Raw genomic sequence first — 13,583 nt, 5'->3', positions numbered from 1 at the left:
CTTGCATAAAACACATGTAATCTTACTTATACAGGCAGGTATTATGGATCTACATGACAAAATAATTATATTTCCAAGTTTGAAAATATTTCATTATTAAATGCAGATATTTCTTTACAATTGTCGTAGTGGATACATAATAGTAATGTGCTCTGCTCTACATATATCTTTTTACGGTGTCTCCTTCCCTAATCTTGATGACAGATGACCAGTAACACTGTGTAAACATGACAGTAAAGCCTTGTTGTGAGCACTGAATGTATCCAGCTGCAGATCCATTTATCCCCACCACATTTTCCTTGCAGCCCTTTTGTAGGCATGTAAACTGGGATTCAGGCAGCACACAGGAGGATGTCTCTGCACAGAAATAACCAGCTAAGAGAAATGGGAGCACAGAGGAGAGCAGCTTCTTCTAATAACAGCAGAAAGCTTCTTCAGCAGCAGCAGTGCCAGGAAGAAGGCACCACTATCACCATCACTTGAGCCTGATGCTGCCTATGGACTCAGAGGGTAAGCAGTGCTGAGCTCAACACTGACATAGACTGGATTGTGATAGAAGGATCGTTGCTGTGCTCAGGGTGAGATCAGGAGTTCAGTTCTACAGAAGCTTTGCCGCATTGTCAATTTCCCCTGCAATACTCTCTTCCCACATTCACACTTTGTGTTGCCATGAAGACTGCTGCTCTGCTATATGCATCATTATAGTTACTATGTTTCCTCTGCAAAGAGAATGCTGCCAAGGATTCTGCACTTGTCCTTATCATTACTACAATTCTGAACAGCCACAGCTGCCTTGCAGGAACCAATAGGAAACTTTACAAGCTGCTATATTTCTTGCATAGCCTTGTGATGTGTGCGTGCATTTTCTGCTGCACTTCCATGGTGGGAGATCTTCTATAGCGATCCCTAAGATGTTTCTTTTCCTTTGCTATGCTATCAGTGGAGTGCAGTACTATCATGTGTGCTGTCTGCTTTCTTTGGACCCGGTAAGTAAATAATTCAAGTCACTGGAACACTTGCCATGCGCAATTAAGATACATATGCTTGGGTGGCAACCATCCCCTATGGAATAGTCATTTGCTTCATCCATCATCTGGATATAATACCTGGAAAAGGAAACTAGCTCTGCCTTATTGTGATTGCTCCAAGGTGCAGATTGTTGCCCAGTTTGTAAACTTTCATTGTATTGCATTGAGAACATGCTGAGGATGCAGATGGTCCTCCACAAATGTTTCTCCAGTCATCAGCTCCTGCTCAGTGCACATTGATTGGCTGGGCAGCCTTGGATTCAAGATCTGAAATCAGTTCCCTGTCAGATGGTGTTCTTCCCACTGTTAATGTCAAGGAAGTTTATTCTGTCGCTGATAATATTAATACAGAGTATCTCTTCTTGGAGTTAAACATTTTCCATGTTCACAGGGATGTTTACTTGTTTCCAAACCAGCCTAGACATTGGTCAAACATTCAGAAATAAGACCTGTTCAAGGGGAAACTGAAGATCCAAGATTGAGAAGGTTGATGGCTTCTCTTAGAAGAGTTAAAATCTTGCTGGTGTTGAACCTGATTGCTGTTGCTGGATTTGTTTTGTTTCTGGCCAAGTGTAGACCAATTACTGTGAAAGGTGGAGAGTCCTTCCATGAAATCCATCCAAGGGCAGAGGTGACAAACCTGTCCACACATGGAGTCAGCCCTATCCAGGAGGCAGTGCTGAAAAGGCTTTCCCTTTTAGAGGACATAGTCTACAGACAGCTCAATGGTAGGACTGCATGGCAATTTAACATGTAATATAATATTATATAGTATTTTATATGCACATACCTAATTGTGTATAATGTCTGATTGCCTTAGTGATCTGATTATAGCATATAGCAGTAGTGAGTGTTTCCATTGTTTCAGTAAAATGGATATCATTTACTGGTGAAAGAAGCATTAAACCAACCAGCTGGTAGATTTTAGAAACTCTTAAATGCCTAGGTCAAATATTTGAGACTAAACATAGCAGAGTTTTCATTTTCATTCAGTACATAAAAACTGGAACAATTCATGCTGATAAAAATACAGTTAAACCTACTGAATTAATTCAGTAAATTATCACAAAATAACTAGTAAAAAGAACAATTTAGTTTTCAGTTCTGTATTGATATTTACCCACAACAGTTGTGTGTATTCTCTGACTTCATGTTTCTTGTATGTTATGTTGTTACTTCTGTCAATAGCAACCTTGTCAACTTTCCCATTGGAGATCTGCTGATATGTCCTACCTCTCTCTCTGTGTGCAATGAGCGTGAAACATGTATGGACTTTGCTTCATCCTTTAATATCACCTTTTCATTGCAGAGTTTATATACAGTGTTCCTTATCTCTTGCCATAACACTCCGTAAAGATTTCTTCATCTAACGTCTTCTAGCATAAACACTTTTTATTTTAGTGATTTAATTAAAATACAACATTGTAGGTTATTTAACAACGTTTACATTTATTTTGTTTTCCTTAAATTTCTTCTATCAAAGCCAAATTGAATGTTTGCCCATAGTAATTACATTTCAGTTGGGAGAAATCCCAAGTCCCTCTAGTTGCAGATAAATTGCTTTTACCTTAAATCATCCTACTAAGAATATGCTGCAGGTGCAGTTAGTAATTATGTTATCATGAAATATTCATATAGGTAGCTTCATAAACTCAATATCTACTCTTCTGTAAATAAGGAAATAAGGATGCAGCATTAGAAAAGGGGGTTATGATCATTTACTTCACTTCTCCTGACCATACATTTATATATATATATATATATATATATATATATATATATATATATTTTTTTTTTTTAAAATATATGCAGGAATGCAGTATATCTATCTATCATCTGAAATTAGATATACACGGTGTTATAATCATTTACTGTGTGTATGACTATAGCTTTACTCCATGCTAGGTTACATAATTGAGTCTACTAATAATGTATCCAAATCTTTAACACTAGGGGCTGCTATGATTAGATAACTTCATTATTATGGTTTTTACTGCAAAGAATATATTTAGCTTTACCCAGTTATTTAAGTGATAGGATGATTAAAAATTGTTATGTAAAATAGCAACTTCCTATGTTATATGCAGAAAATCCAAAATTTACATTTGAGGGTTCGTTTACATCAGTCTCATTTAAGGGTTCTTTCACATCAGCTGATTTCCGATAGAAAACAGGGCGAAATAGCACTGCAAGCTGCGCTATTCCATCCTGTAAATTCCAGTAAAATGCTAGACTGCTAGCTGGAAACCCATTCTAGTCAATTGGGGGTCCATTCGGCGCCATTTGGTTCCATCATAAGACAGAACCGTTTTGGAAGTGGGTGCTGTTTCCCTACTCCCCGAATGGAGCAGGAAAATGGAAATCCCTAACACCGACGTGAACAAGCCGTCATTCTACATTTCAAGATAGCAACTGTGTCCTGCCAAGCATACCTTATAGACGCAACGCTTTCAGTAAGGGTCCAGCTGGTTTAGACAACCAATTTTCAAACATACTTTAACTGAATTCTGAGCTAATAGGCAATGGGGTGGATTCCTGTCGAGAACACAGACACAAAGAATGGCTATCTCTGTGGTGGATAATGTGCATCCATGCATTATAGGGACAGCCCATTGATCTTACTGGACACTGTGTATTGCTTAATTTCCCCTGTGGTGGTGCTGCAGGGGAATTAGTCACTTGCTGCTGGGTTCACAAACATATCGCTGGTGGTATCGGTAGCAGAATACCCTCTTATTAGCTTGTTGTAAGGGGAGCCATCTAACAAAAAAGTGATTATTTAAAGAAAAGAATAGTTATGCAAAAGCAATTAGCTGTTTGGTTGATTTAGATAGCATCATATTTACCAACATATTTATTTATTTCTCACAATTTCTGGAACTTTAACCTATTCTTAAGATCTGTATGCATCTTGTAGGGCTCATGGTCTAATGTTCCTAATACACACACAAATAAAGGAGATGGAATCATACCTCCATAGTGCCACCTATTGGAAGGCAGCATTCCTTGAAGTCAAAGTTAGACTCTTTATACAAGCCTTGTAACAATGACCAGGAATAAAAAAGCATAGCCAGACTCCATGCACATAGTGTTTCAGGGTATTTGCCCTTCATCAGTGTGCAGCAGGATTCTGGCTTTGCTAGAGAGAGGCCTGGGACTGAGGTGCTCTAGGTGCTCTCCCTAAGGAGAAAAGATAGATTTTCTGACTCTTAATACACACACGTGTACATTGGTCTGATTTTTTAAGAAGTCAATTAGCTGTATTTTATCTTTTGTTCTGCTCTTCAAAGAGAACCTATCACCATTGAACAGCACCATAATCTAAGTTATGCTGCTGTTTAGTTAGGTGATAGGCAACCGGAGGATGTATTTTTAATAGTCACCTGCACTCCCATTTAGTCTACAAATCAGTGTGAAAATCTGTCTCTTTTCAGACTGCTGTGCATGCACACTCCCATAGAAGTCTATGGGAAAACGCGCATGAAACCATAAATGCTATACAGATATTTCTCCGGTCAGATTTAAATTTAGTGTATCACAGTGCTGGAATCAAACAGTGCTAATCAGTGTCCATGCTGACATCACATATGGTAGCACAGGTACAATTTAAGCTATGTTCACACTAGTGTTTTTTTGTTTCATCTAGCTGTTCCATTAAGGGAGCAGCTAGATAGGAAGAAAATGGAAATGAAAAATGGAAGGAAATGGATAGCTTTCCGTTTACTTCTGTTTTCCGTTTACAACAATGTTAAAAAAAAACAAAAAACGAAACATCACAATATGTTTTGCTTTTGCTTCAATTAAAAAAAGCGAAATGGCGATGGAAAATGGACAAATGGATTGAAACTGAAGATCTTCAGTTTCAATGCATTTCTATGGGCACAAAAACTGCTGTCTTTTCTTTCCATTTAGCTGCACCCCCAATAGAACAGCTAGACGGAACATCAAAACGGTAGTGTGAACATAGCCATAAAGCTCCTGGGCCTAAATGAAAAAGCTATAACAGGCCCCCAAACCTACCATGTGCCATTTATAATACTGGTGTCTTCTTATGTGACACCAGGGCCCAGGTGAGACTACTACCTCTGCACCCTCTATATCTACACCCTTCTGTCAACCTGATTACTTTAAAGAGTCAGTTTTATAGGAAATCAATGGCCCTATCAGTGTGTTTTCTGGTTGTCAGAAGAAACCAGAATGCCCAGTACAGCCCACATAAGCTTGGGGAGGGCTAACAAACAGTGTGCTAATCTTAATCAAACTTCAGAGTTTAGTATTTCTAAATATTTATTAGTATTAGAACAGTTAAAATAACCATGCTGGAGCGTATGTAGTAAAAGTGAAATATAATATGATGCAATCCATTGCAATAATACTTTGCTACATTCCTTAAAGCTCTACTGAAATGATAATACAGCTACAATATCAGTAGCAACTCAGCTGTGTATGGATTTTAATAGGTCTCATACATTTAACAAATTACTCTTTGACCAGTTTATCATAAGTCTTGCTATATAGTACTTTGCTGGATACAATGAACATGCACCTGTAAATATAGTGTTTGATGCTTTCCTATAGGGAATGTACTGATTTTGTAGCGACTCAGCTAGTTATGCTTCTGCTCATAGCTCAGGATATTAATCAGTAAAATAAAAAATGAACCCTGGTCTGGTTTTTCTGTAGCTTCAATCAGTTTTTATTACTGCTAGGTGAGCTGTATTTTGTGATATATGGTACAAGGATGTAGCTAGACTTTTTTTGTTGATGGTCAAAATTGATTCAGTTTAAGAATGATCAATAAGTGTATTCATGTTTGTTATGTCTCCTATGGATGTCAAACCACAATATGACTCTTTCTATGTCTTTAGCAAAACTATAATTAAGCTTTTAGCTTATACATTATGACAAAAACTATATGTGAAGCGTCCTGTGTAGAGATGAGCGAGCACCAAAATGCTCGGGTGCTCGTTACTCAGGACGAAATTATCGCGATGCTCGAGGGTTCGTTTCGAGTAACGAACCCCATTGAAGTCAATGGGCGACTCGAGCATTTTTGTATATCGCCGATGCTCGCTAAGGTTTCCATTTGTGAAAATCGGGGCAATTCAAGAAAGTGATGGGAACGACACAGCAACGGATAGGGCAGGCGAGGGGCTACATGTTGGGCTGCATCTCAAGTTCACAGGTCCCACTATTAAGCCACAATAGCGGCAAGAGTGCCCCCCCCCCCTCCCAACAATTTTTACTTCTGAAAAGCCCTCATTAGCAAGGCATACCTTAGCTAAGCACCACACTACCTCCAACAAAGCACAATCACTGCCTGCATGACACTCCGCTGCCACTTCTCCTGGGTTACATGCTGCCCAACCCCCCCCCCCCCCCGCACGACGCAGTGTCCACAGCGCACATCAAAGTGTCCCTGCGCAGCCTTCAGCTGCACTCATGCCACACCACCCTCATGTCTATTTATAAGTGCGTCTGCCAGAGGAACCGCAGGCACACACTGCAGAGGGTTGGCACGGCTAGGCAGCGACCCTCTTTAAAAGGGGCGGGGCGATAGCCCACAATGCTGTACAGACGCAATGAGAAATATAATCCTGTGCCACTGCCATCAGGAGCTGCACACGTGGGCATAGCAATGGGGAACCTATGTGCCACACACTATTCATTCTGTCAAGGTGTCTGCATGGCCCAGTCAGACCGCGGTTTTTTATAAATAGTCACAGGCAGGTACAACTCCGCAATGGGAATTCCGTGTGCACCCACAGCATGGGTGGCTCCCTGGAACCCACCGGCTGTACATTAATGTATCCCATTGCAGTGCCCATCACAGCTGAGGTAACGTCCGATTAAATGCAGATGGGCTTCGGCCCACACTGCATGCCCCAGTCAGACTGGGGTTCTTTAGAAGTGGACACATGCAGTTACAACTCCGTGTTGACCGACAGCATGGGTGGGTGCCAGAAAGCCACCGGCGGTACATAAATATATCCCATTGCAGTGCCCAACACAGCTGATGTAACGTCAGCTATAATGCAGGTGGGCAAAAAATTAATTGGATTACACTGTAGGCGAGGGCCCCCAAAAATTGGTGTACCAACAAAACTAATGTACCTCAGAAAAATTGCCCATGCCCAACCGAGAGGGCAGGTGAAACCCATTAATCGCTTTGGTTAATGTGGCTTAATTGGTAACTAGGCCTGGAGGCAGCCCAGTTAAAATAAAAATTGGTTCAGGTGCAAGTTTCAACGCTTTAATGAGCATTGAAACGTATAAAAATTGTTTAGAAAAATTATATGACTGAGCCTTGTGGGCCTAAGAAAAATTGCCCGTTCGGCGTGATTATGTGAGGTTTCAGGAGGAGGAGCAGGAGGAGGAGGATGAATATTATACACAGATTGATGAAGCAAAAATGTCCCCGTTTTTGATGGTGATAGAGAACGATGCTTCCATCCGCGGGTGCAGCCTACGTATTGCTTAGGTATCGCTGCTGTCCGCTGGTGAAGAAGAGAAGTCTGGGGAAATCCAGGCTTTGTTCATCTTGATGAGTGTAAGCCTGTCGGCACTGTCGGTTGACAGGCGGGTACGCTTATCCGTGATGATTCCCCCAGCCGCACTAAACACCCTCTCTGACAAGATGCTAGCCGCAGGACAAGCAAGCACCTCCAGGGCATACAGCGCGAGTTCTGGCCACGTGTCCAGCTTCGACACCCAGTAGTTGTAGGGGGCAGAGGCGTCACCGAGGACGGTCGTGCGATCGGCTACGTACTCCCTCACCATCCTTTTACAGTGCTCCTGCCAACTCAGCCTTGACTGGGGACCGGTGACACAGTCTTGCTGGGAAGCCATAAAGCTGGCAAAGGCCTTGGAGAATGTTCCCCTGCCTGCGCTGTACATGCTGCCTGATCTCTGCGCCTCCCCTGCTACCTGGGCCCTCGGAACTGCGCCTTCTGCCACTAGCGCTGTCGGATGGGAAGTTTACCATCAGTTTGTCCACCAGCGCCCTGTGGTATAGCATCATTCTGGAACCCCTTTCCTCTTCGGGAATGAGAGTGAAAAGGTTCTCCTTATACCGTGGGTCGAGCAGTGTGTACACCCAGTAATCCGTAGTGGCCAGAATGCGTGTAACGCGAGGGTCACGAGAAAGGCATCCTAACATGAAGTCAGCCATGTGTGCCAGGGTACCTGTACGCAACACATGGCTGTCCTCACTAGGAAGATCACTTTCAGGATCCTCCTCCTCCTCCTCCGGCCATACACGCTGAAAGGATGACAGGCAAGCAGCATGTGTACCCTCAGCAGTGGGCCAAGCTGTCTCTTCCCCCTCCTCCTCATGCTCCTCCACCTCCTCCTCCTCCTCCTCAACGTGCTGAGATATAGACATGAGGGTGCTCTGACTATCCAGCGACATACTTTCTTCCCACGCCTCCGTTTCCGAGTGCAAAGCGTCTGCCTTTATGCTTTGCAGGGAACTTCTCAAGAGGCATAGCAGAGGAATGGTGACGCTAATGATTGCAGCATCCCTGCTCACCATCTGGGTAGACTCCTCAAAGTTTCCAAGGACCTGGCAGATGTCTGCCAACCAGGCCCACTCTTCTGTAAAGAATTGAGGAGGCTGACTCCCACTATGCCGCCCATGTTGGAGTTGGTATTCCACTATAGCTCTACGCTGCTCATAGAGCCTGGCCAACATGTGGAGCGTAGAGTTCCACCGTGTGGGCACGTCGCACAGCAGTCGGTGCACTGGCAGATTAAACCGATGTTGCAGGGTCCGCAGGGTGGCAGCGTCCGTCTTGGAGTTGCGGAAATGTGCGCTGACCCGGCGCACCTTTCCGAGCAGGTATGACAAGTGTGGGTAGCTTTTCAGAAAGCGCTGAACCACCAAATTAAAGACATGGGCCAGGCATGGCACGTGCGTGAGGCTGCCGAACTGCAGAGCCTCCACCAGGTTACGGCCGTTGTCACACACGACCATGCCCGGTTGGAGGCTCAGCGGCACAAGCCAGCGGTCGGTCTGCTCTGTCAGACCCTGCAGCAGTTCGTGGGCCGTGTGCCTCTTCTCTCCTAAGCTGAGTAGTTTCAGCACGGCCTGCTGACGCTTGCCCACCGCTGTGTTGCCACGCCGCGCGACACCGACTGCTGGCGATGTGCTGCGGCTGCTGACAAATCTTGATTGCGAGACAGAGGTTGCGGTGGAGGAGGAGGAGGAGGAGGGTGGTTTAGTGGAGGAAGCATACACTGCCGCAGATACCAGCACCGAGCTGGGGCCCGCAATTCTGGGGGTGGGTAGGACGTGAGCGGTCCCAGGCTCTGACTCTGTCCCAGCCTCCACTAAATTCACCCAATGTGCCGTCAGGGAGATATAGTGGCCCTGCCCGCCTGCCTGTGCTTGTCCACGTGTCCGTTGTTAAGTGGACCTTGGCAGTAACCGCGTTGGTGAGGGCGCGTACAATGTTGCGGGAGACGTGGTCGTGCAGGGCTGGGACGGCACATCGGGAAAAGTAGTGGCAACTGGGAACCGAGTAGCGCGGGGCCGCCTCCGCCATCATGCTTTTGAAAGCCTCAGTTTCCACAAGCCTATATGGCAGCATCTCCAGGCTGATCAATTTGGCAATGTGCACGTTTAACGCTTGAGCGTGTGGGTGCGTGGCGTCGTACTTGCGCTCGCGCTCAAACAGTGGCGCTAGCGACGTCTGGACGCTGCGCTGAGAGACATTGCTGGATGGGGCTGAGGACAGCGGAGGTGAGGGTGTGGGTGCAGGCCAGGAGACGGTAGTGCCTGTGTCCTCAGAGGGGGGTTGGATCTCAGTGGCAGGTTGGGGCACAGGGGGAGAGGCAGTGGTGCAAACCGAAGGCGGTGAACGACCTTCGTCCCACCTTGTGGGGTGTTTGGCCATCATATGTCTGCGCATACTGGTGGTGGTGGCTCCCCAGCTGATCTTGGCGCGACAAAGGTTGCACACCACTGTTGGTCGGTCGTCAGGCGTCTCTGTGAAAAACTGCCACACCGTAGAGCACCTTGACCTCTGCAGGGTGGCATGGCGCGAGGGGGCGCTTTGGGAACCAGTTGGTGGATTATTCGGTCTGGCCCTGCCTCTACCCCTGGCCACCGCACTGGCTTGGCCTGTGCCCACACCCTGACTTGGGCCTCCGCGTCCTCGCCCGCGTCCACGTCCTCTAGGCCTACACCTACCCCTCAGCATGCTGTATTACCAGTAGTGCAGAAACAGAACGCTGTAATTAAATGTGCCACTTATTGGCCTGTGGTTGGAGGCTGACTTCGCTCACAGAACGCACAGCAGAGCCAGGAAATAATTTTGTGCAAGCCTGCTGTAACACTTAGCTGGCTGCGTATGAATTAGGAGGACAACTACACCCAGCACAGACCCAGTACACTGAGGACAGTCACAGGCAGCCCAAATAGATTTTTTTTCCCAAATGTTTTTGGAAAGGTCCACTGCCTATATTCAATAAATATGTCTTCTGTCCCTGCGTCACCACTACTGGCCCTGGAGTATGTAAAATAACTGCAGACTGTTGCACTGTGGACAGGAATACAGCGGTGATGTAAGAGGCAACACAGAGCCAGGAAATAATTTTGCGCAAGCCTGCTGTAACACTTAGCTGGCTGCGTATGAATTAGGAGGACAACTACACCCAGCACAGACCCAGTACACTGAGGACAGTCACAGGCAGCCCAAATAGATTTTTTTTCCCAAATATTTTTGGAAAGGCCCACTGCCTATATTCAATAAATATGTCTTCTGTCCCTGCGTCACCAGTACTGGCCTTGGAGTATGTAAAATAACTGCAGACTGTTGCACTGTGGAGCGGAATACAGCGGTGATGTAAGAGGCAACACAGAGCCAGGAAATAATTTTGCGCAAGCCTGCTGTAACACTTAGCTGGCTGCGTATGAATTGGGAGGACAACTACACCCAGCACAGACCCAGTACACTGAGGACAGTCACAGGCAGCCCAAATAGATTTTTTTCCCCAAATGTTTTTGGAAAGGCCCACTGCCTATATTCAATAAATATATGTCTTCTGTCCCTGCCTCACCACTACTGGCCCTGGAGTATGTATAATTACTGCAGGGCGCAATGCTCTGCACGGCCGATATACAAAAAAAAAAAAAGTGCAACACTGCAAAAAGCAGCCTCCACACTACTGCACACGGTTAGATGTGGCCCTAAGAAGGACCGTTGGGGTTCTTGAAGCCTAAAATACTCCTAACACTCTCCCTATAGCAGCTCCGGCACCAACAGCACTTTCCCTCCTCTATGTCAGAATAAATCTGTGGCGAGCCGCGGGAGGGGCCGATTTTTATACTCGGGTGACACCTGATCTCGCCAGCCACTTACTGCAGGGGGGTGGTATAGGGCTTGAACGTCGCAGGGGGAAGTTGTAATGCCTTCCCTGTCTTTCTATTGGCCAGAAAAGCGCGCTAACGTCTCAGAGATGAAACTGAAAGTAACTCGAACATCGCGTGGTACTCGTTACGAGTAACGAGCATCTCGAACACGCTAATACTCGAACGAGTATCAAGCTCGGATGAGTACGTTCGCTCATCTCTAGTCCTGTGTCCTTTTCAAACAGAGGAGGAGCAGGGGTATTACAGACAAGTGCTATACAAATCAAAACATAAGTGAGCATGCAAGCTAAGTGTGTGTGCTATATTCTAAGTGTGCTGTTCCTTAAGTGTGTGACTTTGGAATTTTGGACTTTGGAAGAGTTACTTGTAATTATTTACTGTATATCTATTTTAATTTTTGCATATATTACTTTTATTTAATCTATTTTTACGATCCCCATTTAGAATGTGCTTCATGATTGACAATGCCATCGAGTGTATATCTTGTGCCACGTATGCAGTCCTTGAATAGCCATTAGAGGGTGCATACTGCTGAAGAAAATGTGAGCGTGTTGCACATTTGAATGCCCAGATCCTGGATCTAAGTGTGCAGCCTGCAGCACTGAGATCCATTGACAACATGGAAAGGAGTTTGCTGCTCACTGAACAGACACTCGCTGGGGCAGATTTGGGAGTGGATGGTAGTATGGGAGTGCAAGAAGTGCAGGCAGCTAGCTGGGTAAGAGAAGAAGGGGTAGAGGGAAGAGATCCAAGGAGGTTAGTCTTGAACTAGCAAATGAGGAAAATGCCATTACAGGATTAGCACTGCTACAGCATGACATGCCCTCTGACCACAAGGGGAATGCCTGCTCCATATTGATAAATGTAAGGTCATGCACATGGGCAGGAGAAATGGATGTCACCAATATACACTAAATGGAGTACTGCTAGGGAAAAGTGAGATGGAAAAAGACCTGGGGGTACTAGGTGACTGTAGACTTAACTAGAGTAATCAATGCCAGTCAGCTGCTGTAAAAGCAAATAAAGTCTTGGGGTGCATTAAACGAGGTATAGGGGCCAGGGATGAGAACATTATTCTTCCACTATATAAGGCACTTGTCTGGCCTCACATGGAATACTGTGTACAGTTCTGGTCACCGGTGCTCAGGAAAGACATTGCAGTGCTTGAGGGGGTTCAAAGAAGGGCAACTAAATTAATAAACAGAATGGAAGGACTGGAATAGCCAGAGAGGCTATCAAATTTGGGACTATTCACCCTGGAAAAAAGCCGGTTAATAGGTGACCAAATAACTATGTATAAATACATTAGGGGACTATAAAAGGATCTCTCCCATGATCTGTTTATACGCTGGACTGTGACAGTAACAAGAGGGCATCCTCTACCGTTAGAGCAAAGAAGGTGCCATCATCAACACAGAAGGGGGTTCTTTACTGTAGGAGCAGTGAGACTGTGGAACTCTCTGACTGAGGACGTGGTGATGGCAAAATCAATAGAGGAGTTTAAGAGGGGACTAGATATCTTTCTAGAGCACTACAACATTGCACGATATAGACATTAAATAACAAGAGGGGTTGTAGATCCGGCTCTTGTAGTCAGGTGGGAACTTTAAAAGGGGTGATCCAGGGATTACTCTGACTGCCATTATGTAGTCTGGAAGGAATGTTTTCCCCCACATGGGCAAAACTGGCTTCTGCCTCATTGGGTTTTTTTTTGCCTTCCTCTGAATCAACCAGGGGGGTTGGAAACAGGCTGAACTAGATGGAAAATGTCTCCTTTCAGTCTAACATACTACTATGTTTCCCCCGAAAAAATAAGATATACCCTGATAATAAGCTCTACCCTGATTTTCGGTGGTAGGGGGGGTAGGAGTTGGCTTAAAATATAATCCTTCCCCGAAAAAGAGGCCCAAGCTACACTACATGAAAAGAAAACAATACTCACTTAGCAGGCGGCGTTTGTGTCCCTCACGCTGGGCTGCGGCACTCCGGTAGTCTTCTGTGAAGTCCCTAGCACTGAGATAGCATTCTCTTACTGGTAACGGGGCTTGAATACCCTGCCTCCAGCAAAAGATTGCGGTGGTTGGATCACGAGCGCCGTGGTTCAGCAAATCAAAGCCGGCGCTCGATGAACAAATCACGGCCATTCAATGAATGACATTATTGAAAAGCTGTGATTAGTT

At 45.2% G+C, this 13,583-nt stretch overlaps 1 protein-coding gene across 1 annotated transcript in view; it reads left to right on the top strand.

Annotated features, from left to right (window-relative positions):
• The first annotated feature begins 350 nt into the window (after positions 1-350).
• Positions 351-13,583, top strand: part of GALNT17 (polypeptide N-acetylgalactosaminyltransferase 17) — a 357,786-nt gene continuing 344,553 nt past the window's right edge. Inside the window, exons 1-2 of the mRNA XM_066576414.1 lie at positions 351-986; positions 1,420-1,756. Coding sequence (XP_066432511.1) covers positions 1,519-1,756 — 238 coding nt within the window. The 5' untranslated portion in view covers positions 351-986; positions 1,420-1,518. The remainder of the gene's footprint in view (positions 987-1,419; positions 1,757-13,583) is intronic.

Source organism: Eleutherodactylus coqui, chromosome 1 (assembly GCF_035609145.1).
Source record: "Eleutherodactylus coqui strain aEleCoq1 chromosome 1, aEleCoq1.hap1, whole genome shotgun sequence".
In the NCBI taxonomy this organism is placed as follows: Eukaryota; Metazoa; Chordata; class Amphibia; order Anura; family Eleutherodactylidae; genus Eleutherodactylus; species Eleutherodactylus coqui.
This window is presented reverse-complemented; position numbering and strand designations above follow the sequence as displayed.